Here is a 27969-nt window from a genome sequence, read left to right on the forward strand (position 1 = left end):
ACCAAACGAAATTTTTCCGTAAAAGTCTAGTAGACCAACATACCATAAAAATTTCTTCATCCTCGGTGCCATGGTTCAGGTAGTTATTTAGGAAAAACTGCATTTTTTTGGGTTTGGGGGGGCCCAGCGCGGGGGGGGAGTGGCCCCCGGGGACCAAACGAAATTTTTCCTTAGAAGTCTAATGGGGCTACATGCCCACCAAATTTCATGTTCCCCGGTGCTTCGGTGTCCCTGGTATCGTTGACGAAAAATTTACGGGGGCCCCAGCGCGGGGGGGGGGGAGTGGCCCCCGGGGACCAAACGAAATTTTTCCGTAAAAGTCTAGTAGACCAACATACCATAAAAATTTCTTCATCCTCGGTGCCACGGTTCAGGTAGTTATTTAGGAAAAACTGCATTTTTTTGGGTTTGGGGGGGCCCAGCGCGGGGGGTTAGTGGCCCCCGGGGACCAAACGAAATTTTTCCTTAGAAGTCTAATGGGGCTACATGCCCACCAAATTTCATGTTCCCCGGTGCTTCGGTGTCTCTGGTATCGTTGACGAAAAATTTACGGGGGCCCCAGCGCGGGGGGGGGAGTGGCCCCCGGGGACCAAATGAAATTTTTCCGTAAAAGTCTAGTAGACCAACATACCATAAAAATTTCTTCATCCTCGGTGCCACGGTTCAGGTAGTTATTTAGGAAAAACTGCATTTTTTTGGGTTTGGGGGGGCCCAGCGCGGGGGGGGAGTGGCCCCCGGGGACCAAACGAAATTTTTCCTTAGAAGTCTAGTGGGGCTACATGCCCACCAAATTTCATGTTCCCCGGTGCTTCGGTGTCCCTGGTATCGTTGACGAAAAATTCAGTTAGGTGACGGAAAAAAAAAAAAAAAAAAACTTTGACAATCCCTATATGACCGCTTTCGCTAGCTACGCTAGCGGCGGTCATAATAAAGGAACCTGGGAAGAAATTATATTTTCACTGAATGTATTCTTCCAGCTAAAGTAAGGGGAAGACTACGCCACCTTCCTAACTCTGTCTTTACTTCTTTGAACTGAGCTTTATTATTGGCTTCAAACTAAGAAGAATTCTTATAAATATGAATATGAATTCCAAGATATTTAAAGCCATTTGAAGAAAAAGGAAAGGGTAATGATTCTTGCGGAATTTGTAATGGCAAATCATTAATGGGGAAACATTCACTTTTTTGGAAATGTAATTTGTATCCCGAAAAGGTACCAAACCGACCTAATAATGATATAATTAAAGGACAACTATATATGGGGTCACTGATGTAAAGCAAAAGTTTGCTTAATTAATTAAGCTAATTAAGTTTAGTTTAGATTAGTTTGATTTAAGTCTTTTATCTGAGAAAAAGACAGGAGGCGTTTTGACATTTCAGCTGATGAGCCAAGAGCGACTTGATTTGTCTCCATATTCATAGTAAAGACCACACGTCCTCATTATTAATTGTTCTGCTTGAGAAGTGGATAGAAAATTGAACTTTGTCTGCAAGTCAACTCTTTTTTTATGTTGATTAATTTATGTAATTTTTTTATTATCTATACTAGTTGAGACAAAGTTACAGAACTTAGCATTGGATAGCAGTAATGGATTAAATGCCCATATTAGTCATTCTCTGATGTTCAAAGGGAAATGCAGGTCCAGCACCACAGGCGCATGATTGGATACAATTATAGCTGAGTAGTCAACTTTCTTAATCATTGATATAAACAAGTTGTCTACAAAAAAATAATCTAGTCTAGAAAAGGAATGATGGACATGGGAATAAAAGGAGAATTGTCTAGTCAATGGGTTTAAGAATATCTAAGGATCCACACAGCCATTCTGTTGTATAAATAGAGAAAAGGCCATTGCCATATCAGAAACATTACTACTAGTGCTGGACCGATCAAGCTGAGGATCGAAAACACAGTTCATCACCAAATCACCAGCGAATAACAAATGATGTGTATTAAGCTAGGGGGTATTAATGATAGGAGGCTATTTGCAAACTGAACATCCCAATTGGGAGCATAAATGTTAACTAAAACCACTGGGACTTGAAAAAGAGACCCAGAGACAACAATGTAATGACCATTAGGGTCACAGATTGTGTCAGAAGGTATAAACTGTACTCTCTTATTAATTAAAACTGCCACACCTCTTGATCTGCAATTACATTTGGAATGAAAAATTTGACTAACCCATATCTTACGAATTCTGTTGTGATCATCCAGTCTTAAACGTGTTTCTTTTAAAAACAATATATCTGGTTTGAATGATTTAAGATGGGAGAAAACTTTAGCTCTTTTAACAGGACAATTTAATCCCCTGACATTACATGTCATAAGCCTCACAGGATGACCTCTATCTTCATCACCTATATAACTGTATAATACAGAAATTAGAAGCATGCAAGGGTTTTGATCTAAAACAAATTCTAGCCATGAATTGTAAATGACAAAGAAGATACAAGAAACCAGAGGTAAACAATGTTGCCCCCCCCCCCAAAAAAGAACATTACAATTCCTAGAACTAATTCCTCAACTGAGGATGATCGCAGATAAAACAACGAAAAACTACCAAAGAATGCGAACCAACAAATGAAGTCATATACAATATACGTGCAGCCCCCTTATAAAAATGAGGTTCAAATAATGTCAAAAATTGTATATGTTATCCAGCTGAAAAAAAGAAAAGGAGTGTACGATTTTATAACCATAATTCCAATGCAACCTCGGGTTTGCACATAGTTATGGTATGAGGCTTTTTTTTTTTTTTTTTAGTCTATGTATGAAACCATATGAAACTAAAAAAGTATCTTTTTTTTCTTTGTCTTTGCACATTATTCTTCAGCCCAATTAGAATGGTAGAACTCGTTGGCTTCTTTTGGCGTGCTGAACAAGTGTGTTTTCCCTCCGTGAGTAACCCGGAGCCTTGTAGGGTACAAGAGACTAAATCTGACTCCCTTTTCGTAGAGCCGAGACTTCACATCTTTGAATGCCACCCGCTTTTTCCCCAGCTCAGTGCTGAAATCCTTGTGGAAAAACACCCGGTGCTGGCGAAAGAGCAACTCTCGCTGTTGCTTACTGAATCTGAGGATGCGATGCTTGTCCTGGAAGAAGTGAAAAAGAACCAGAAACACTCTGGGTTTGGTCTGCTTGGCCCTTGCATCGTTGGTTGGGTTGGGTCCGACTCGGTGAGCACGAGAAAGAACAAGACTCGTGAAGAAGTCTTTCCCCAGTACTTCCTCAAAAAAATCAGTCATAAATTTGATCAGGTCTTGTCCTTCCAACTTTAAGGGATGCCCACAACTCTCACATTAGATCTCCGTGAGCGATTTTCTAGATCGTCCAGCTTTTCCTTCAGTGACATGTTCTCTTAGAAAAGGGTTACAGAATTCAGTTCGGGTTTCGCCCGCCCAGGTTCAACAGGGTCCTCCCTATGGCGGTGGACCCCGAGCAGGCTCTGGTTATGCAGCAAGAAGTTCAGGCTCTTTTGCGAAAATAGGCAATAGAATGGGTTCCTCCTCCCAGCAGGGAGTCAAACTTTTTTACAGCCGTTCCAAAAAAAAAAAAAAAAAATGTTCCAAAAAAGGATGGAGGGTTGCATCTTATTCTAGACCAGCGCCAACTAAACCGCAAAGTTCAGAAGCTCAAGTTCAAGATGCTTACACTCAAACAGAGAGTGTCACAAATCAGGTCAGAGGACTGGTTTGTCAGGATAGACAAAGGTTCGCTTTTGGAGGCAAAGCATACCAATATCGAGTTCTTCCTTTCAGTCTAGGTTTCTCTGAGACTCTAGTGCTTTGCGTATTAACCTTTTGAGTGGTATGGTCCCATATATAGAATTTTTATTTTTGTGCCCCTGAGAGTACGTTCCCACATATAGGATTTAGAATGTTCAGTGACGTGACATAACTGCCAGATTCAAACTGTGCTTTTGCATGTTGGCTGGTGCTGAGCCAGAGATAGGCGTGCTCAGCACTTGTCATACATAACAACTATGCAGTGTTTTCCACCCCCATAATGTTTATTTTAGGTTTTAGACATTTAAATACACATAAGCACTAGTAGACGTGTTATTCATATCAGACAAACATAGTGGAATTAACTATAAAGTTCACTCTATTCTCACAGGATTCGACTCTATTTTACTCTATTCTTTTGCTTTCTCAAAGAGCAGTCTATATCACTCATCAAAACCAGGGAGAAGACGTACTGTCAAGGCAGGGGCTGAGGCCCGGGGAATGGAGACTCCACCCCGAGGTGGTGGAGCTCCTGTGGGAGAAGTTTGGTCAAGCGGAAGTAGACCTGTTTGCATTTCAAGAGATGACCCACTGTCCAGTGTGGTTCTCCCTCACTCATCCAGCTCCTCTCAGACTGGATGCCATGGTACAGAAATGGCCAAGGCTACGTCTGTATGCTTTTCCCCCGATCACTCTGTTCCCGGGAGTTCTGGAGAGGATTCGCCGGGACTGGGCCAGTCTGCTGTTAATTGCCCCGTTCTGGTAGGCCCAAGTTTGGTTCTCAGACCTGGTATCCCTCCTCGACGGCTCTCCTCTGGAGATTCCGATCAGGAGGGACGATATTTCACCCTCGTCCATAGTTGTGGAAACTGTTGACTTGGCCCCTGAGGGGGCCCAGCTCATAAAACCTGGTCTCTCTACTGAGGTCATTGAGACCATACTTCAATCCAGAGCTCCCTCCATGAATAAATTGTATGCGTTGAAGTGGAGGTTGTTCACTTCATGGTGCAGAGAACATCAGCTGGACCCGGTCAACTGCCCTGTTGGTTCAGTACTAGAATTTCTCTCCAACTTAAAGGTGTACGTTGCGGCCATAGCTGCCAACCACACAAAGGACAGACCCTTTGGTTACTCATTTTCTTTGTGGCACACTGAGACTGAGACCTGCACTACGCACGAGAGCGCCGGCCTGGGATTTGGCCATTGAATTGGGAGGCCTTACTTTGGCTCCCTTTGAGCCTATTGAAGAGGTTCCAGAAAAGTTCCTCACCTTACAGACTATATTTTTTCTTGCTATCTCGTCTCTTAAAAGAATTGGAGACTTACAGGCCCTGTTGGTAGCTCCTTCGTGTTTAGAATTTGCAATTTCTGGGTATGCTCTATAGTTTCCTGGTCTGACACGTCACCCGCCTATGACGTTCCGTCACGCCATTGGACTAATTTCAGGTGCTTCATGACACAATCACGCAGAGGCGTTCCTAAAGCTGCTGCAACACTGCTGCTGTGTGTCTTATGCAATATGTATGTGTCTTTGCTGAATAAAAGTATTAATTTCTTTAAAAAAATTACAAAAAATGTGACTGACTTTTTTAACAGTAGGATAGGTCTTCCAAAAAGTAAAGGAGAGAGAGAGAGAGAGAGAGAGAGAGAGAGAGAGAGAGAGAGAGAGAGAGAGAGAGAGAGAGAGATACCTGATTTACCAGTTGGTAACACTGGAGCTGGAGCTGGTAACTCTAAAAGGAAGAGGAACTGAAATCACTTGTTGCCTGTATATCTACAAAGTCCCATTACCAAAGTTATAAAACATTCCAGCATGCTATTTGTGAGGTAAAGGCACTGCAGATTTAAATATAAAGAGGTACAGGATCTGCCATGCAAGACTGTACAGCGTTGAAAGATAAGTTAGAGAAAAGGAATGGAAACCAGACCAGAGTTTACATGAGATAGCATAAAGTAAATGTGTATTACTGAATGAATCATCTGAGGCTTTAGACAAATAATGAAAGAACAATTTTACCCAGAAATAAAAATTCTTACATCATTCACTCATAATTGTAATTTTGTCTTTTCAAACCCATTTTATTTCTTCTGTGGAACACGTTTATGTGTTTTGTATAGGGCCAACATGTATCTATGGTTTGAATGATTTTGACTTAAAAGCTTGTGAAATTTAAACATCATGAATGCACAACAATGGTTGACATACATTTATTGTAATGTTTTTCACCTAAACATTTTTTTTATCAAGTCGTATGGATTATTGTTTTGGTTTTTTTTGCTGACACATTGGCATTTTAAGCATTAACACAGTACCCTGAATATGTTCTGCCATTTAAAGGCAGGGTAGGTAGGATTTTTCTAACAAAAAAACATTCCAAATTTGTTTAAACTGTCTTTATAAACCAATACATAATTAAAATGTAAGTACTCTGAAAAAGAGAGTATAAAATCGAGTGTCTGTAGACCTCTCTCTCACAGCTAATTATTTCCATTCACTCCACCCCCTTCCTTCTGAGCTGCTTCCAAAGCCACGCCCCCAAAACACATGAACGCGCGACGCCAAACGCTCAGGCTCAGCTGGAAGACGCATTTATTTACCTGAGACGAGTGGAGAAGAAGGAGCGCAGTGGTTCGTAGGTTCCGCGCCACTCTTGCACTCCTCAAATCAAACGGGTGCGCGCGCATATGGGCAGATCTAGCAACAGGGGTGGTAGCCATGGTTGCGAGAGTGAGTGACAGTCGCCCAAACCAATCAATTGTTTCGTCCCGAATGGAAATAATGAGCTGTGTTTATTGCAGATTAAAAGGTCTACAGTCACTCGATTGGGGTAGCATTTCTAGGTTGCAAATTTTCGGCATATTTCTTTGTTTATATAGTGTTACATTGCTTTGGAATTAAGACTTTTAATGTGTGATGGGACAGGGTGCGTGCACTGCATGTTCACTGCTTGAAATATTTTTTACCTGTGCCTGTGCCAACTCATTAAATCTAGCGACATTTATAGCTTTTTAAGTGTTAACTCAGAGCCAGCGTTCAAAACTTTCTCTCTGAATATCCCGAACACAATGCGATCGCGAATCATCTCGTCACTATTTGCATAATTACAGTCCTTGACAAGTAGACGTAGGTCTATCACAAACTGCTCGAAAGGCCTTGCACTTTTTAGTGGAATTTATAATGTGCAAATATCACATTCGCTTTGTTCTCGACATATGTGAAGCGGTAGTAATATGACTTTAAGATCTTTGCTTCATCTGCAGACAGTGACCATGTATTAAAATATCTCTGCCCTTCTCTCCCATAGGAGAAGAAAACTGCATTTAATTAAATCCAAATTTTCGTTGACAGCTAAATAAATACTTTATGAATGTATCGCTCCTAGACCAGTTGCTGTCAGAAAAACTAAAACACACAGCTGAAATTATTTTCCAAATCCGTGATTTACTAACAAAACTAAAGCATGATAAATATAGTTTACCCCAAAAAAGCTTATGTAAACATGAAAATACATCAAGAATTCTCTAAATGTACTAACTTTGGACTAATGTGCTAAGGACAGCTTGAATGACTGAACAGGAATGTGCTTATTTATTATACATTAAACCACGCACAAGAACATTTAGATTAAAAAATGTTTTGTCATCACCTAGCTACGTCACTACGGAAGCCCGTTTCCGCCACGGTTGAGTAAAAAAAAGAAGATTATTTTAAAGTCATAATAATGAGAAACTTTCTAGATGCCCTATATCGTCCGCTACTGCCTACTGGCGCGGTCGAGCTGTGGGCCCGCCATCTTAGACCGGTCACCCGCTCCACTCAATGTAATCTGTATGGCAGGTGCAATGTTTCGGCGTATTTTAATATTCATAGTAGGCTTAAAGGTAATATAATATTCTGATATAAGATATAAAGTGACCAGACGTCCAAAATCAAAATATGTGATGTAGGATAAGGTATTTTATAAATCACACACTATAAATATGATAAAGAAGCAGAAACAGATGGTTGCAGTAAAGTAAGATATTTTTAAGTTGAAGAAACGTGTGTGTATTACATTGCTTCCTGATATCACGTGAGCAAACACAAATAACCTATATATATATATATATAAAACAGCTATGTCCGGTCGAACAATGTGTGAATTAACATGGAATGAAAAAGCGCGTTCTGAATGAACGGACCCTTATCCAAAAACATAACTGCTTGAATATGTTTGTACACAGATTTCCAGATGAAGCGTTCTTTAACAGATTTGGAAAGGTGTCCTGTCTTATTCCTCCATCTATTTGAAATCCATGGATCATGTTGCTGCTTGATCATACACAAAAATACAAATGAATATTACAAATGAATAAAAGACTATCTAGTATGGAAACCCGTCTCATATGCTGATAATTTATCATTAATGTTATTCACTGCAGAGCGTGCCATATGTTTGCTGTGATGCATTACACGGCTTTGACCAGCGGATGTCGCTAGCTTGGCACTCCCTTCTGCTCTGCTGCTTTGCGCATGCGTAGAAGTGCGAGAAAATAAGTAATTATTACGAAAAAGTTTCCCATTATTATGAGATGTTAAGTCATTATTATGAGAAAGTTTATCATTATTATGAGATGTTACGGCCCAATCCCAATTTTACCCCTTACCCCTTCACTTTCCCCTACCCCACTGCGCGTTCCCGTGAAGGGGTAGGGTTGTCTCGATTCTCTTTTGGCTGGAGGGGTAGGGGTAGGGGGAAGGGCCAGATAGCCCTTGAAACGAAGATTTTTCGGGACCACACTTCAAACGAACGGGTTTGAGAAATGTACCTGCATACACTGGCTACAGAGGCAACATGTCTGCCAATAATCATTTTCTTTATGTCACATTCAATCTTGTGTTCATATTTACAGTCATGTTCTTCAAAGAAACGTTTGCAAAAAAATCGCTGAAGTTCGCTAACGATAATCCCGCAACATATTTTCATGTCTGATAACTGGTGAATGTAATTGCAGCAGGGGATTGGCTTATCTTTTACCGTACATCTGCTATGAACGCATTGTTTTCTTGTGGTTATATGTGAACACGATATAAACGAACAGTGCTTACACAGTTTCGTGCTTTTTGCAACATGATCAACCAGTCTTGTATGTTCTTTATCAAACAGGGACACCTGAGGAAACCCGGGGGTGTTCGTTTTCGCGCTTACAACGAGCAATGTTTTCTGAAGTCCAAAAATACTTAGGCGTTGAAGATATCGTCATCTCCGTTGTTTTCTGCAAACTTCACAAGAAAAATGCAAAAAAGAATAACTGTAACCCACGCAATTGAGACGACTACAGCATGACGACGGCATCTTGGAAGTTTGTGATAAACATTGGCATATCTCCTGTGACGTAGGCGCTAGCGACGACGTAAAATGACGTGTAACGGTGTAGTAGTGATGTCCCATTTCTTAGGGGAATATTTTCACCCCTACGTGAACACCAACTCTGTTTCAAGGGGCAAGGGTAAGGGGTAGGCGAAGGGGTATAAAATAGAATTGGGATTGGGCCTAAGTCTCTCTCTCTCTCTCTCTCTCTCTCTGTCTCACACACACACACACACACACACACACGCACGCGCGCACACACACACACACACACACACACACACACACACACACACACACACACACACACACACACACACACACACAGAAACTTACCTGCAAGAAAACAAACCCTCCAGAGCCCTGAATGGAGAGACATACGAATTTCAGTGCTCTGATTGAGAGGTAGGATGACCCCCTCTTCCAGATAGAGCCAGTAGTCGGTGCTGACGGCAATACCCAGCAACCCCAGACTACACACAGCAAACACACTGCTGAGGAGTGTCAGTGCCTTTCTGCCACACAAACTCATCTTTCACATCAGCAGGGGGTGCAAGCTGCAGAAATCAGGAGCTGTATGAAAGAGAAAAGAGCTTAAATAAGCTTAAATAACTTAATCTTCTATTTAACATCAAAATAGTTTTTTAAAATGCCAAGTAATCAGTTTTTAAGTTACAAAGGAGCCTACAACACAACTCAAAACATTAACAACACTATTCTTTGCATCAAGATTGTTTCTGCAGTTGTATGCACAGAATCATTTGATCAAGGTTATGGGATACATTGGGCTAGTGTTGTCAAAAGTACCAACTTCGGTACCGAAGAAATTTGGTAATGAAATTTAAAAAATGTGACGCTTTGAGCGCTGTTGAGCGAAATCGTAAACTCCTCTGATTGCCCATTGTGTTCACGTGCTCATCAAATATGTCTGTGATTGTCTACAATGATCAGCGCTTCAAAAACATATTGTAAATATATATCAATGCACCTTCACAGGTGCACCATCTTCACTAAGCACTTAGATACACACGGGAGTATTTCAAAGCAGGCTTCAGCTCAGATAGATGTCTGCTTGTGCTTTCAAATGCTTCCGCTTTCAAAACACTTTCAAACACTTCCATGTGCTCTCAAATGCGCCAATGCGTTGATCATTGTAGACAATCACAGACATATTCATTGAGCATGTGAACACAATGGCCAATCAAAGGTGTTTACGACTCTGCTCAACAGCGCTCAAAGCGTCAATTTTTTTTTATTTCAGTACCGACTTGGTACTGAAGTCGGTACTTGTGACAACACTATGGGCAGAAGGTTGACCATTCGAAAAGGAGGGCTCACGCTGCAATCCAAAGGGAACTAACCGAGTAGGCTTTATGATCGCAGCATTTGGAAGGGCGACCCCAGCAGAAAATTGAACGGGGACACTCACTGTGTTCGGACAGGAGAGCTCACTTTACGATTCAAAGGGAAAAATTAACCCGGTTAGGGTTACTATGTAACACATATACCCTCGTATGGGGGAGCCCACACTGCGATGCAAACAGGAGAGCCTGGGGTGCAAAATAAATGGGTGAGCCCTCACTGCGATTCGGACCAGTGAGCTCACTCTGCACTTAGAATAGGGAGAGCTCACAATACAAATTAATGTGGGTGGCATCTAGATAATGAACTGGAGGGTTGTGTGAGCAGCATTTGGATTATTGTATTACTTTAATGAATGTATTCATTTTCATACATGAATGTATATTGTTTGAATTTATAATTAGCCTATAGGTATGGTATTTGTCTGCATGATAAAAGGTGCAATCTGGATAAAGCGGATGATGAGTGACGTACTGAGTAATTAGGGAACAAAACAGGAGGGTAAATTCACAGGTAGTGTCTAAAAGTAAGTATAAGTATGCTGATTGATGAGCATTCTTGGTATGGAAACAGTTGGATCGGATGTAGCTCTGGAAGACTTCAGAAGACCAACGAACGAGAGAGTGGATCTGCTGTTCTAAAATAACCTTTTGAGTGGTGGTGGTTGCTGCTCCTATACAAAAGGAGTGGCTGGAATATTGGTCAGCTAAGATGCTGGATTGGATGAGGACTAATTTGACGTATTTTTGAAAACAAATTTGTGATACTGTGTGATTATCATCATCAACGAATTGTGGTTTGGATTGATATTTGATTAGAGAGAGAGTCTGTAATACAGGTAGGATGAGAGAGTATTAAGGTTGAACGGGAGTGGGCAGCTTTAAAATGTAAATTAAATGTTATTTTTTTAGTTTGATCTGTTTTACTTTGTTTTATAAAAAATGAAATAGTTTCTTAATCTAACACTTTTAAACCTTAAAAAAATGTAGGGCAGACCTTTAGATACAATTTTGAGGTGAATTCTAATCAGCAGAGAAAAATCAAAGAAAACCAGGATGAACATTGCTTTGAGCATACAGGGTGTGTTAACAAAGTGGTAACCTGCATGGAGGGTGGAGGTGCATCTAGTGAGTAAGTATCTATGTAGAGGTTGTCTGTTATTAGGGCATGCAGGTTGGCATTGTTAATGCCTTTGATGAGGAGTTAAGTCTGCGGGTTATTTATTCCTGGGGATGGTTTTCAAAAAATGAGTTTATGGAAAAACTGGATTCCGCTTAAAGCCTTTGATGGAAGTGACTTGGAGACCTGTAGAGGGGTTGAGATATGACATGAATTGTGTGATGGATAAAGAGAAAATTTGGGGAGTGGCACTTTGTTGAAAAGAGATTACATTTAAAACATTTCCTGGTTGTCCAGTTGGATTTGAAGGTCCTCTGAGAGACTGCTTGCATGGAGTCAAGGGATGCATCGAGGAGTGACTTTAGAGGGTGTTTTATGGGAAGATCGATTTTGAATATGGTGGTACTAGGGTTGGAGTTGGATTTGCCTCGGGTGCCAATGGTTTGATTTTAGGAATAGGAAGACTGCAAAAACAAGGGGATACAGTTTGAAAAGGATGTTTAGGAACTGAGGAGGCCACGCAGATGTGAACCAGCGGCCTTGGTAAAATCCCCCTAAGCCGGAGATGCGTGTACAGCACTTGGATAGTGTACAATTGGATATTGTTGAGGAGGAAAAAAGGTCATGCCATTCCATTGCTTGAGAAGTTATCATTAAGTTATCATTCACTTCTATAAGTATTCATTTGTTGAGGCAAGGTATAGGGTTAGGGAGATTTGATAGAACAGGAGCAGAAATGACGAGAGAAAGGAGGTGCGACCTTGGGAAAATATGTGCATGACGAAATTTATGTGTGGAACACATGATTTTCAAAGTCTTCAGATCACTGTTCTTCTCACACTACATGACTGTCTGGGGTACAAATAAGTTGCTGTTGTGTGCACACTACATGAAGTATCTGTGATGGGGGTCACACATTACACAACTTTTCAATTGGAAGAATTGCAGACATCTCTGCCTGGTCTACAAATTACATTTCACAATCAAACAAAGACAGGATTGATACAGGAAATAACGTAAGATCACATCAACAACAACAACAACATTTATTTATAAAGCACATTTAACACAATATAGATTGATCCAAAGTGCTGTACATTGGGTAACACTTTATAATAACGTTAATTTGTAAGTCATTTATAAGTTAATGATGAACGAATCATTTACAAAACATTCATAAATGATTAGCAAGTGATATACTAACATTTTATTTATGTTTTGTAGATGAAGTACAAGTGATAAGTAAATGATTAACTAATTATTTAAGAAACATCACTATGCGTTCATAAATTATTAATAAGTGATATGTTAATTATTTTATGTATGTTTTGTAGATTCAGTTATAAGTAATTTACAATTGATTAGTTAATGATTAACTAATTAATGATTAACTAATCATTTACAAAACATGAATATGCGTTTCATAAATGTTTAATAAATTATGTTTTTTTTTATGTACGTAGCAATTAGAGGGTGCAGAAAGTGTTGCAAATGCCTTGTATACATGTACAGATCATTTGTAACAGGTAAGTAACAGTGTTCAACACAATGATGTGTAAACGCATGAATACATCATTTACAACACTTTCTGCATCCCCTAATCTTAAGTGTAAACTATTTATCACTTGTAAATGTGTTACACATCATTCGTAGATAACATTCGTAGATCTTATGCCTTATTATGACCGCCGCTAGCGTAGCTAGCGAAAGCGGTCATATAGGGATTGTCAAAGTTTTTTTTTTTTTTTTTTTCGTCACCTTACTGAATTTTTCGTCAACGATACCAGGGACACCGAAGCACCGGGGAACATGAAATTTGGTGGGCATGTAGCCCCACTAGACTTCTAAGGAAAAATTTCGTTTGGTCCCCGGGGGCCACTCCCCCCCCACGCTGGGCCCCCCCAAACCCCAAAAAATGCAGTTTTTCCTAAATAACTACCTGAACCGTGGCACCGAGGATGAAGAAATTTTTATGGTATGTTGGTCTACTAGACTTTTACGGAAAAATTTCGTTTGGTCCCCGGGGGCCACTTCCCCCCCCCCGCGCTGGGGCCCCCGTAAATTTTTCGTCAACGATACCAGGGACACCGAAGCACCGGGGAACATGAAATTTGGTGGGCATGTAGCCCCACTAGACTTCTAAGGAAAAATTTCGTTTGGTCCCCGGGGGCCACTCCCCCCCCGCGCTGGGCCCCCCCAAACCCCAAAAAATGCAGTTTTTCCTAAATAACTACCTGAACCGTGGCACCGAGGATGAAGACATTTTTATGGTATGTTGGTCTACTAGACTTTTATGGAAAAATTTCGTTTGGTCCCCGGGGGCCACTTCCCCCCCCCCCCGCGCTGGGGCCCCCGTAAATTTTTCGTCAACGATACCAGGGACACCGAAGCACCGGGGAACATGAAATTTGGTGGGCATGTAGCCCCACTAGACTTCTAAGGAAAAATTTCGTTTGGTCCCCGGGGGCCACTCCCCCCCCGCGCTGGGCCCCCCCAAACCCCAAAAAATGCAGTTTTTCCTAAATAACTACCTGAACCGTGGCACCGAGGATGAAGAAATTTTTATGGTATGTTGGTCTACTAGACTTTTACGGAAAAATTTCATTTGGTCCCCGGGGGCCACTTCCCCCCCCCGCGCTGGGGCCCCCGTAAATTTTTCGTCAACGATACCAGGGACACCGAAGCACCGGGGAACATGAAATTTGGTGGGCATGTAGCCCCACTAGACTTCTACGGAAAAATTTCGTTTGGTCCCCGGGGGCCACTCCCCCCCCCCGCGCTGGGCCCCCCCAAACCCAAAAAAATGCAGTTTTTCCTAAATAACTACCTGAACCATGGCACCGAGGATGAAGAAATTTTTATGGTATGTTGGTCTACTAGACTTTTACGGAAAAATTTTGTTTGGTCCCCGGGGGCCACTTCCCCCCCCGCGCTGGGGCCCCCGTAAATTTTTCGTCAACGATACCAGGGACACCGAAGCACCGGGGAACATGAAATTTGGTGGGCATGTAGCCCCACTAGACTTCTAAGGAAAAATTTCGTTTGGTCCCCGGGGGCCACTCCCCCCCCCCCGCGCTGGGCCCCCCCAAACCCAAAAAAATGCAGTTTTTCCTAAATAACTACCTGAACCGTGGCACCGAGGATGAAGAAATGTTTATGGTATGTTGCTCTTAAGGGCCCACATCAACCTAGCCCATAATCACTCATTTGTGATTTGCGCCCCTCCCATAAAAAATGAAAATGCAATATTATTCTGCTTTAATCGCCCCTATCTTCAGTGGAGATGTTCAGAACTGCACCATATTTCATGTGTATGATTAACTTGACATCCTCTGGGGGTATCCTCTGCTAAGTTTTGTAGAATTTCATCCATGGGGGGTATAAAATAAATTAATTTATGTGCACATTTAGTGACTGTACACTCATCGGCCTGTAGATGGTGCTGTTGAGCGAAGGGATGCTGGTTTAGGATGATACTGTCACACACACACATGCAGGAATACAAACAAACGCAAGCATGCACACACACTGACATCCACACGCACAGACACACACATACACACATACAAATCCACATGCACAGACACACACACACAAACACACACACGCACACATGTACGCACACATACATACACGCACAGACACACACACACACACACAGACACACACATACACAAACACACACACATACACACACAAACACACACACACACACACACACACACACACACACACACAGACATGCACATACTATTACTTTTTTTAGGTATATACATAAACACGCAATACAGCCAAATTACTCCACGTCATTTATTTTTGTGGAAAGCCAGTGCAGGCCTGAGCGGCGGTCATATTTTGTACCGCGATGCGGTACATCTAGTTGATTCTTGAAGTTGTAATCTATGAATGTTTTGTAAATGATTAGTTCATCATTAACTAACCACTTATAAATGACTTACAACTGAACGTTATTAAAGTGTTACCAAAAAAAAAAAAAAAAACAGAAAAACAATTACAGGTTTCCAAAAGCTAAAGAATGCGTTTTAAGAGTAGATTTAAAAATGTCCAATGAAGGAGCAGACCTCACATGATAAGGGAGAACATTCCAAAGCTTGGGCCCAGCCACAGATCACCCTTTGATTTGTAGCTACACCGTGACACATTTAAGAGCAAGTGATTGGAAGATCTAAGTGCCATAGCAGGACAATATGGCACAATAAGATCATTAATATACCTTGGTGCATGACCAGACAACGCCTTAAGGATCATAAAATCAACCCTGAATTTAATGGGAAGCCAGTGACGGGGTGCTAAAATAAATATGATCTCTTTTTAGACCCAGTCAAAAGTCTTGCAGCCGCATTTTGAACAACTTGCAATCGAGATAGTGAAGATTGAGGGAGACCAGAATAAAGAGAGTTACAAGTGCATGAATCACAACTTCTAAATCTTTGTTTGAAAGAAGGTTCTTCAACTTTGCAATAGATCTTAAATGGAAAAAGTTTCCTCTAATATCAGCACCAATTTGTTTATCAAAAACTAGTAAAGAGTCAAAGATCACTCCAAGATTTTTGACTTGTTTGTGTACATTTGTTGAGAGAGGACCTAAATGGGCTTCAAGAGCAGGAGAGGAATTTGCAGGACAACCCAGAATTAACACCTCTGTTTTATCCTCATTTAACTGCAAAAAAAAATATTTGTCATCCACCTCTTGAGATCATTTACACATTCCAATAACACATCAAATGAAGCAGTGGTGTCAAGCCTTACTGAAATGTAAAACTGAGAAATGTATTTATGAAAAATGAGGGCCAAGGGGAGCATATAAAGGGAAAACAATAAAGGTCCCAAAATGGATCCCTGGGGCACACCAAACAAAACAGGCGCAGATGATGAGGAACAATTTCCTAAATTTGCAGAAAAAGTAATTTTTTCGAGGTAAGAAGCAAACCATTGTAATACAGTGCCCTTGACACCTATCATACATTCTAGCCGTTCAAGAAGAATGTTGTGGTCAATGGTATCAAATGCAGCGGTCAGGTCCAACAAAATCAGCACAACACAAGAGCCTGAATCCAGAGCAGGCAAGATATCATTTGTAACCCTCAACAGAGCTGACCCAGTGCTATGTAATGATCTAAAACCAGATTCGAACATAATTAAAAATATTCAAAATATTAAAAGAATCCAAATCAGACTGGAGCTGTGAGAAAACTACTTTCTCTAAAAGCTTAGAGATGAAAGGAAGTTTAGAGATTGGTCGACAGTTACTGCACATTTCTGGATCAAGCTGAGTTTTTTTCAACATAGGTTGCACAATTGCATATTTAAAACTAACTGGAACAACACCTTTGGCCAAAGAGCTGTTTATGATAATGGTTACCATAGGACTAATAGTAATAATAAAACATCCTTAAAAAGACGAGCCGGGATAATATCTAACTTAGAACAGAAGACTTCATAGTAGAGATTACATCAGCTAACTGAGTTGGAGAGACAGGTTGAAAGTTAGACAGACAACTCATAGGACAAGGCAGTTGCAAGTGACATGGTTCAGAGGAAACAATGGAGCTTCTAATATCATACATTTTTTGAGTGAAATGTTTTAAAAAATCTTCACAAAGCTCTGAAGAGGCCTCAGATAAAATAATCGTTGTCAGGTTTAGAAGAGAGTCAGTCGTGTCAAACAGGACTTTTGGTCGCTTCGCATTGTCAGAAAATAATTGAGAAAAGAAATTTGATTTTGCCTTCTTTGCTGCCGTTTGACAGTTGAACAGACTTGATTTTAAAATGTCAAATGAAACCTGTAGCCTATCTTTTTTCCACTTTCGGAAAAACTCTTTTTTCTGCACTCTTGTCTGAGAGCGCAGGTGACATCAGCTTCGTAAAAGTCTGTAATAGTCGCTGACAGGCACATAGGAGATATGGCAAGGTGACCAGTGTCTCGTTCCCTCTTCAGGGAACCGAGGTTACAGTTGTAACCGAGACGTTACCTTTCAAGGGAACTCGCGCTGCATCAATTGACGCTGAGGGAACGTCTATACCAACGCCACTATAGCGAGAAGTATCTGTCCAGTGTGAAATCATGAAGAGCAGCACCAGGAGGAGAGCACCGGACCCTGGTGTAGAGTCCAAGTTCAAAAAGTAGAACCTTACAAATGTGTGCGGTCAGTACTTGACATTAACACCCGCCAACCCGCCAAATGCGGGTGGATTTTGCTCGTGGCGGGTAACACAGTCACTCCAACTAGCCACTTTGGCGAGTTGAATAATTGTAGTCTTTTCAAAAGGCATCTGAAATAAGTGTGACACTAAGACACTACAACTCCCATAGGGCTGTCAACGAATATTCTAAATTCGAATATATATTCGAATAGTTTTAAAAAAGTAATTTCGAAGGTGAAAATTAATATTCGAATGTGGAAAAACACGCCCGCAGTAGCAGAGGCGCGGCTGTCTGCTTTGCGAGTGGGCGCGCTGCCTGAGGGGTCAGGGACAGGTAACAGGAAGAAGCGTTAACGTTAAACAGAAACATTACTAAAGTGTAGGCTACTGTACTGACTGAATAGATATGGCATGAATAAGGAAGGTTAGATACAGCAGTTTCATGCACTGCAGGCTTCCACTGGTTTGATTATTTACCGTTTCATGTCAAGGAAAAGTTCTATGTTTACCACAGCACAGCTCGCTCGGAGCGTTCAATGTCGGTTCTATATAACGTTACTGTAAAACTTCAATTAATGTTAATAATATTTGTTTCAATCACTGAATGAAGCCTGCTATATAAGAGTCGCGACCTTAAATTGCTTGCACAAAACTCTTGATCAGCACTCAACATTTGCTTACTGTTGTTGTTCATTTAAACTGTTATGCACAGAGCCTCATTCGCGCCGCAAGACCTCCAGACGCGCGTAAACGCGTCTTTACACTCGCGCCAGACGCTCTATTCGCGTTTGGTGTGAACGCAGCATGAGGGTGAGGGCGAGAGAGAGAAAGAGTGCCTGCGAGTGAGCGAGCGAGATTGAGTGAGGACTGCGGTCTTGGCCATTAGTTGATTTACTTGTTTTCGTGTAGGTAATACGTAATATGTTTAAACTTAAATAAACTACCTATACAAGTAGTTATGTCTCTTTGTATTAATTTGTCCTGTTATTGACGTAATGCGCGTCATTGACAAAATGCGCAACCAGATGTTCGAATAGTTCGAATATAAGCTATGTGGTTTTTTTTTTAGGGAATATTCGAAGGTCATTTTAAGGCAATTTTGACAGCCCTAATGAGTATTGTCGCTAGTGACCGACAACAAAGAATCGAAGAGACAGCTAGCTGCCCTGCTGGAGTTATGTCGTATGCTGGTGGAGCAATGTGGCGACATATAATACATAATACATGGTTTTATTTAAAAAAAGGAGCTTTACACACAACCTTATCAGAGCTAATGATAATGACCTGTATTGTTATATATTTATGTAGTCTTGATTTGGGTGTGTACAGTGGTTTTACATTTAAAAGGGTTGTAAATCTAGTTCAAGTAAATTTTAGCACGCCATAGTCAACTTTTATCAGGTAATTTCACAACAACAAAAATGTGGCTAGTAAAAATGCTGTGTGTCTAGTAACTTTGGAAAACCACTAGCCACATTGGCTAGTGAGCAAAAAAGTTAATGTCAAGCCCTGTGTGCGGTGAGGACCACCTTGCCGCATCACAAAAATCTTGGAGAGCAACTCCTGACATAAGGGCCTTGGAGGCAGCCATATTCCTAGTAGAGTGGGAACGGACAGCCATAGGTGAAGGCTCTCCGATCGACTCATAAGCAAGTGAGATGGACCACCCACTTGCTCATTTTCTGCTTAGATGCAGGGGACCCCTTGTAAGGGGGCCCAAAACATACAAACAGCTGTTCAGGTTTATGCCACAGGGCAGCTCTGTGGACATAGGCATCTAACGCCCTGACTGGGCATAGCAGATTATACTGGTCCGAGTTCTGGAAAGGAGGAGGACAGAGGGCCTGCAGCATAATAGATCTAGCCACATTAGTGGGGACCTTTGGAACATAGCCTGGTCTAGGATGAAGGAACGCTTTAACCGTGCCAGGTGCAAATTCCAAGCACGAGGGTGTAAAATTGAAAATAAATATTTAATATTTTAAATGAACAAAGATATTTGCTTGACTGTTTTTCTACCCCCTCTTCCTACCACAATGACCATTTGGAGTTCCTAAAGGCACAGAGGTTTCTGATAGTCAAGTCAAGTCAAGTCAAGTCATCTTTATTTATATAGCGCTTTTAACAATGCAGATTGTTTCAAAGCAGCTTTACAGAGATAAGCATATAATTTAAGGTAACAGAAATTGTTTTGGCTTTATAGCGGTTCTTTAATAAAGTTATTTTCCAGCTAAAGTTAGTTTTGATTGATTTGCTTCCGTCGCAATGATCATTTGTTATTAAATTAGGGGCCGCTAAGACGACACCATTCTCTCTACACAGACTTTAAACGCGAACCTGTGAGAAACGCTGATGGCTTTCACATGCGCATTTAGAATTGGTTCTATAGTTACGTGCGTTTGAATATATGTGTGCAGGTTTGGAAATCCCTACAAGCCAAGCCTAAACAAAGTACTTGTCTTTCCTTATAAATTTTGATAAAGAATTTTATTTTATTTGGTCACTTCGGGGTAGGAATGCGAAACGAATTTTCCCGACAACGCCTTATCTGTGTTAAAGGGATCCTCCATAGGGAGAGACTAGTTGGCACTTCAGCACTGCGTTGTCATTGGGTCCAGGCGAAAGTCCTTCATCAGATCTGGATACGGCCTGGATCCGGCAGGCTGCGGGAAAACCTCGGGATAAACAGACACTAAAATTAGCGTAGATGCCATTCTTCTCATGATGTAACGAGTACATCAGGATTTATGTGAAGTGTTCTTGGTTCCGGCTGACCTAATCTATGCAGCCTAACATTTAATTATAGAAGTCTATAATGTATTATGTGAATGCTAGGTCAAAGAGATGTGTCTTTAATCTGGCTTTGAACTGACAGAGTGTGTCTGCTTCCCGGACAAAGTTAGGAAGACTGTTCCAAAGTTTTGGTGCTAAATAGGAAAAGGATCTACCGCCAGCCGTCGTTTTTGATATTCTAGGTATTATTAACTGGCCGGAATTTTGAGATCGCAGTAAACGTGAAGGACTATAATGCGTTAAGAGCTCGCTCAAGTACTGCGGAGCTAAACTATTTAGTGCTTTGTAAGTAATCAGCAATATTTTAAAATTTATGCGGTTTAATAGGCAGCCAATGCAGTGTTGACAGAACCGGGCTAATATGGTCATACTTCCTGGTTCTGGTAAGAACTCGAGCTGCTGCGTTTTGGACTAGCTGTAGTTTGTTTATTAAGCGTGCAGGGCAACCACCCAGTAGAGCATTACAATAATCTAGCCTTGAGGTCATGAACGCATTAACTAATTGTTCCGCATTTGTCAATGAGAGCATATGGCGTAATTTAGATATATTTTTAAGATGGAAAAATGCGGTTTTACAGATACTAGACACGTGACTTTCAAATGAAAGATTGGTATCAAAGAGCACACCAAGGTTCCTAACCGACGATGAAGACTTAACAGAGCAGCCATCAAGTGTTAGACAGTATTCTAGGTTATTACGTGAGGAAGTTTTTTGTCCAATAATTTGAATCTCTGTTTTTTCCGAATTTAGTAGTAGGAAATTACGAGTCATCCAATTTTTTATATCAGCTATGCATTCCGTTAATTTTGTGAATTGATAAGTTTCGTTAGGTTTTGAAGAAATATACAGCTGAGTATCGTCAGCATAACAGTGAAAGCTAATTCCATGTTTCCTAATGATATCTCCTAATGGTAGCATGAACAGACTGAACAGCAGCGGTCCTAGTACTGAGCCTTGTGGTACGCCATACTGAACTTGTGATCGATGAGACATCTCTTCATTTACTGCTACAAACTGATAATGGTCAGATAAGTATGATTTAAACCATGCTAGTGCAATTCCACTAATGCCAACATAATGTTCGAGTCTATTTAAAAGAATGTATTGGTCAATGGTGTCAAATGCAGCACTAAGATTGAGTAACACTAATAGAGAGACACAACCACGATCGGATGATAAGAGCAAATCATTTGTGACTCTAACGAGAGCCGTCTCGGTACTATGGTACGGTCTAAATCCGGACTGGAAATCCTCGCAGATATCATTTCTTTCAAGAAAGGAACACAGTTGTGAAGATACTGCCTTTTCTAATATCTTTGACAGAAAAGGTAGATTTGAGATCGGCCTGTAATTGACTAATTCTGTAGGATCAAGTTGCGTTTTTTTAACAAGCGGTTTAATCATAGCCAGCTTAAAGTTTTTTGGTCCGTATCCTAGAGACAAAGACGAATGAATGATATTAAGAAGAGGATCTATGACCTCTGGAAGCATCTCTTTCAGTAGCTTAGTCGGTATAGGGTCTAACATACATGTTGTCGATTCAGATGATTTAATGAGTTTAGTAAATTCTTCCTCTCCTATAGCAACGAATTAATCAAATTTTTCCTCAGGGAGACTACAATGCACTGCCTGATGTGATACTGTAGTAGACGGTTGCATAGTTATAATTTTGTCCCTGATATTATCAATCTTATAAGTGAAGAAGTTCATAAAATCATTACTGCTGTGTTGCTTGGAAACTTCGGTGCTTGAAGCTTTCTTTTTTGTTAGTTTAGCCACAGTTTCAAATAAATACCTAGGATTATGTTTATTTTCTTCTAATAGGGTTGAAAAATAAAGCAGATCTAGCAGCTTTTAAAGCCTCTCTGTAAGTAATCGAGCTCTCCTTCCATGAAATGCGAAATACCTCTAGTTTTGTTTTCTTCTAGTTGCGCTCCATTTTTCTGGCTGCTCTCTTAAGGGCCTGAGTGTGCTCGTTGTACCACGGTGTTGGACTATTTTCTTTAATCTTCTTTAAGCGCAACGGAGCAACTGTGTCTAAAGTGCTGGAAAAGAGAGTTTCTGTTGCAATATCAAGTTCTTCTAAGCTATCTGGGATGCTGAGATGATGAAACTGATCAGGAAGATTATTAATAAAGCAATCTTTAGTGGCAGAAGTGATAGTTCTAACATATTTGAAACACGGAGTCGGCTTTGCAGCCTTGGCTTTTTACACGAGACTAGATAATGATCTGAGATGTCATCGCTCTGCTGCAGAATTTCAACGGCATCAACATTTATTCCGTGTGATAATATTAGATCTAGAGTATGATTACGACGATAAGTAGGTCCTGACACGTGTTGTCTAACTCCAATTGAGTTTACAATGTCTTTAAATGCCAATCCCAATGCATCCTTTTCATTATCGATGTGTATATTAAAATCACCAACAATTAGTACTTTATCTGCAGTCAATATTAATTCTGATAGAAAGTCCGCAAATTCTTTGATAAAGTCTGTATCAGTACCCTGATACAGGTACCCTGGTGGCCTGTATACAGTAGCCAGCATAAATCTCAAGCGTGATTAATCGTTTATACTATATATTTTTACATTAAGCACCAATGCTTCAAAAGAATTATATTTAAAACTTGATTTCTTAGTGGTTTTGAAAATATTACTATAAATTACAGCAACTCCTCCCCTTTGCGTTTCAGACGAGGCTCATGTTTATAACAGTAATCTTGTGGGGTGGACTCATTTAAAGTAAAGGTAATCGTTTGGTTTTAGCCAGGTTTCTGTCAAACACAGCACATCTAGGTTATTATCTGAAATCATATCATTAACAACGATTGCTTTTGAATTAAGCAATAAAATATTCAGCAACCCAAGCTTTAGCATTTGCTCATCTGTATTATTGCTGTTTTTTATTTGTTGAACATCAATTAAATTTTTAACCTTAGATGGGTTTAAACGTTTTTTGGATTTCCAAGTTTGGGGAACAGACACAGTCTCTATATGATGATAGCAAGGTGAAAGAGGCTCTATGTGATGGAATTTATCTGACCTTGGTGACGCAAGGCCGCTAGCAGATAGTCGGTTAAGCCAGTCTGTCTGCTTCCTGACCTGAGCCCCAGATTGTCATGTTTGAGTACTAAGACTATGTACTATGTATGTAACAGAAATATTACTAGAGAGAAGAGCAGCACCATCCCAGGAGGGATGAATACCATCTCTTTTCAACAGGTCAGGTTTGCCCCAAAAACTTTTCCAATTGTCTATGAATTCCATATTATTTTATTTTGCGGACACCACTTAGACAGCCAACCGTTAAGCGAACACAATCTACTATCTCATCACTCCTGCGAACAGGAAGGGGGCCAGAGCAAATTACACTCCTTGACATCGTACTTGCGAGTTCACACACCTCTTTAATATTAATTTTGGTGATCTCCGACTGGTGGAGTCTAACATCATAAGTGCCGACATGAATAATGATCTTAGAGAATTTATGATTAGCATTAGCCAGCACTTTTAAATTTGCTTTGATGTCAGGCGCTCTGTCTCCCGGCAAACATGTGACTATGGTGGCTGGTGTCTCTATTTTCACATTCCGTGTAATAGAATCGCCAATAACTAGGGCACAATCATTCTCAGTGGGTGTTTCACTGAGCAGGGCAAATCAATTTGTTATGGTAATCGGAACGGAAGAGTGGTTTTTTGATCCGCGACTAGAGCGATCCCTCACTGTCACCGATTTGCCTGGCTGCATAGGCTCTACTTCAGCCAGAGCCGACTCATGTAAAGAGTTCACTATGCTAGGCGCATCCAAAGCAGTATTTAAATCTCTAGCACTCTTACTATCCTCAATTAAAGCTTGGAATGCGTATCTCTAGTTCTGAAATCTTCTCCGTCAACCTAACTGTCTCCTTGCATTTATCACATATAAATCCTATATTGTCGACAGAGAAGGCTATGCTAAACATGTGACATGAAGTGCAGGTGACAATAACAGGACAATACATTACTCACCGTGTTTGTTGACTGATTCTTACTCACCTGAGCTTTTTATGAACTCAAAGGCGCGGGTGCGCGAGAGAAAAATAAATAAATAAAAATAGCTGAGCGCACGGGTGGCGCGTTAAAAGGCTAGCAAATTACTAGCGTGTTGTGCTAGTAGTAACGGAAGCTAGCGATGCCAGGTTAATCTGAGATGTTGGGTAAGCTGTATTTTAGTGGTATAAACAACTAGAAATTGTAGTAAATGATGGTTCAAAACAAAGAAATACGAGGCTTAAACGGAGCTTACAGCACCGAAGCAAACACACTCACAGCAGGCAGCGAGGCAGGATAGTGATAGTGATAGTGATCTAGCAAGATGTGTGTACTTTGGGGGTCGTTTACTTATCTGATTGGTCAGTTTCAATGTCTCACATCTGGTTTTTAGTCACATGGTCAGGGAAAGGATAAAAGAAGATTGAAACTGTTGCTCTGTCTCTTTTGATGCTCTGGCTCTCTTCTTCTCTGGGTCCCTTTCTTGGGGGCTCTCTTCTTATTCTTGGAGCTCTCTCCTTTTGCCTCCTCTTTTCTTTCTCTCTCTCTCTCTCTCTCTCTCTCTCTCTCTCTCTCTCTCTCTCTCTCTCTCTCTCAGGTAACATTTTACATGCTGGGTAAGATTAATGGTATAAGTTATCATCATCTCACACATCTATTTTGTAACTGTTTTAAGTGTAACCATAACCACAGGCAGGTAATGAAGGCATAGTAAAAAATTTATCACTAGCTTGCAGAAAAGAAATAAAAGGGGACCACATTTTTTCAAGTAACAAAATCTTGTTCTTTAGAGCATACCTAATTCTTTCTAAATGTAGTGTACCAGTCAACTCTGTCAGCCATAGTTTAAGCGTTGGAACTTCCTTTTTCTTCCAAAACAAAAGAATAAATTTTTTAGCAGAAATTAAACCGTATGAAATAAAATGTTGTTGTATCTGTGTAAGTCTCAAAAACTCTTCAGAAACTCCAAGTATAATTAAAATAGGATCTGGTTCAAAAGGTAAGTCCAATGTATCTGAAAAAACCTGGAAAATCTTATTCCAGAAACTTTGTCATTTTGGACACATAACATAGCAATGAGATAGGCTGGCATCTAAAATTTGACATTTGTCACATAAAGGAGACACTTCTGGAAAAATTTTGTTCAGTTTACACTTGATCCTAATAATGAAGCCTATGAAGCACTTTAAACTGAATAAGACAATGTCTTGGATTAATGGAACACCTATGGACAAGTTCAAGACTGCTTTCCCACATTTCACTAGGAATTTTTACTGCAAGTTCCTCTTCCCAGTCAGATTTAATTTTCTCCATCGAAGGACTTTTCTGTTCTAAGGTCTGTTCTAAAGCCTTGTACAGAAAGGAGATGTTATTACCATCTCTATGACGTCTTTCCAAGAATGCATCCAGATACATACAGTAGGTGTGGCAGTGACATAGTTAGGAATGTAAGACTTTACAAAGTCTCTAATTTGAAGGTACCAAAAGAAATTATTTGAAGGAATATTATATTTCACAGCTGTTGAAAGGAAGCAAATTTTCCATTCATATATAAATCCCCTATATTTCGTAACCCTATTTTTCCAAATATCAAATGCATTGTCTAACATTGAAGGGCAAAAGGAGGGATTAGCAGAAATAGAAAGCAAAAACGACATCTGGGTGAATTTAAAATGTGCCTTTAACTGTTTCCAGATTCAAATAGAATTATGAATGACAGGGTTGTAATTATAAAGTGACCTAGTTATACCTGTGGGTGACAGAAGTATTGTGTTAATAGAATATGGGAGGCATTCTTCCTGTTCCAGCATCAGCCAGCTTTCCTCTATCATATTAGAATCTATCCATGAAGTCAGAACCTTCAGGTTTGCTGCCCAGTAGTAATAAAGAAAATTAGGTAGGGCGAGCCCACCTTGTATTTTGGGTTTACATAGGGGCTGCTTAGAAATCCTATGGGCTTTATAGTCCCAGACAAAAGGAACCAGAATAGAGTCCATTTAAAAAAAAAAAAGATTTGGCCAGAAATATGGGAATGTTCTGCACCATGTACAAAAATTGGGGGAGAAATATCATCTTAATTGCATTTACCCTACCCAGAAGAGAAATAGGAAGCGTTCTCCAGAACTTGATCATGGATTTAAGTTTAAACAACAGGGGTTGAAAATTAGCCTTAATTAAATTGGAAAACTTTTTTGTTACCTCTATTCCTAGATATGTCAATTGTTCTGAAGCAACCTTAAAGGGCAAGTGATGAAGCCAAGAAGATTCTTTGATAGTAACTGGCATCAACACACTTTTGTCCCAGTTAATTTTATATCCTGCAAATGTACCATATAAGTTAATCAAACTAAGGATATTTGGAATGCTGCTATTGGGCTCAGAAATAAATACAATTATATCATCTGCATATAACGCAAATTTATTATCAGTATTTCTTGTTTTATAGCCTTTAATACCAGAGTGGACTCTAATGGCCTCAGCTAAGGGCTCAATCGCTAAAGCAAACAAAAGTGGTGACAATGAGCAACCCAGTATTGTACCTCTATGTAAATTAAAACGAGAGGATATTGTTTGATTTGTGAGAATTCTTGCACACAGACTAGAATACAACAATTTAATTCTTGAGATGAAATTTTCTCCAAGATTAAACTTCTTCAATACTGCAAATAGGTAAGGCCATTCAATTTGATCAAATGCCTTTTCCGCATCCAATGCTAGAATGGCTAGATCCCGCCCCAGGCCTCTGGAAGAGTACATTATGTTGAAGAGACGCCTAAGATTAGAAGAAGAGTTACGTTTTGGTATGAAGCCTGTTTGATCTGGGTGTACCAGTTTTCTAATTACTGTGTTTAATCTATGTGCCAAAGTTTTAGCCAGAATTTTTTTATCTGTATTTAGTAGTGAGATCGGCCTATAAGAACTCACTTCCTCTGGGTTCCTTCCTTTTTTTGGGATAACAATAATAATTGCCTCATCTAGGGAGGGTGGTAGGGACTGATCTATAAATGCCTGTTTGTAAACACAATATAAATAAGGCAATAGCAGTTCGTTATAGGTTTTATAGAGTTCATTACAGAATCTGTCTGGACCAGGAGTTTTACAGCCTTTTAGAGATTTTATAGTATCTGATATTTCTTTAATAGTAATTTCTGCACCTAACTGGTCAACTTGTTCTTGATTTAATGATGGAAGATTCTGTTGGTCTACTGAGCCATAACTGTATGATCTATACTACATTTAGACGAATATAGTGCCTCATAAAATGTCTGGAACCTACTGTTTATATCCCTAGAGGAAGTGAGAGTTTCTCCTGTGTCTGATCTAATTTTGTATATTGTACGTTCAGATATTATTTTACGGAGTTGTCGAGCTAAAAGTTTCTGAGGTTTATCACCAAATTCAAAGTATTTTTGCTTT

General features: G+C 40.2%; 1 protein-coding gene across 2 annotated transcripts in view; it reads right to left on the minus strand.

The window, feature by feature from the left end:
* Positions 1-9612, minus strand: part of cacng5a (calcium channel, voltage-dependent, gamma subunit 5a) — a gene marked incomplete at both ends in the record, with an annotated part of 56654 nt that extends 47042 nt beyond the window's left edge. The window contains 2 exons of one of the 2 annotated variants that reach the window (XM_081381845.1): positions 5421-5462; positions 9417-9612. In XM_081381845.1, coding sequence (XP_081237971.1) covers positions 5421-5462; positions 9417-9612 — 238 coding nt within the window. The remainder of the gene's footprint in view (positions 1-5420; positions 5463-9416) is intronic. The other variant, XM_081381846.1, reaches the window with a different exon arrangement.
* Between the last annotated feature and the right edge of the window lie 18357 nt (positions 9613-27969).

Source organism: Scardinius erythrophthalmus (genome assembly GCF_964197995.2).
Source record: "Scardinius erythrophthalmus genome assembly, chromosome: 12".
Classification (NCBI taxonomy): domain Eukaryota; kingdom Metazoa; phylum Chordata; class Actinopteri; order Cypriniformes; family Leuciscidae; genus Scardinius; species Scardinius erythrophthalmus.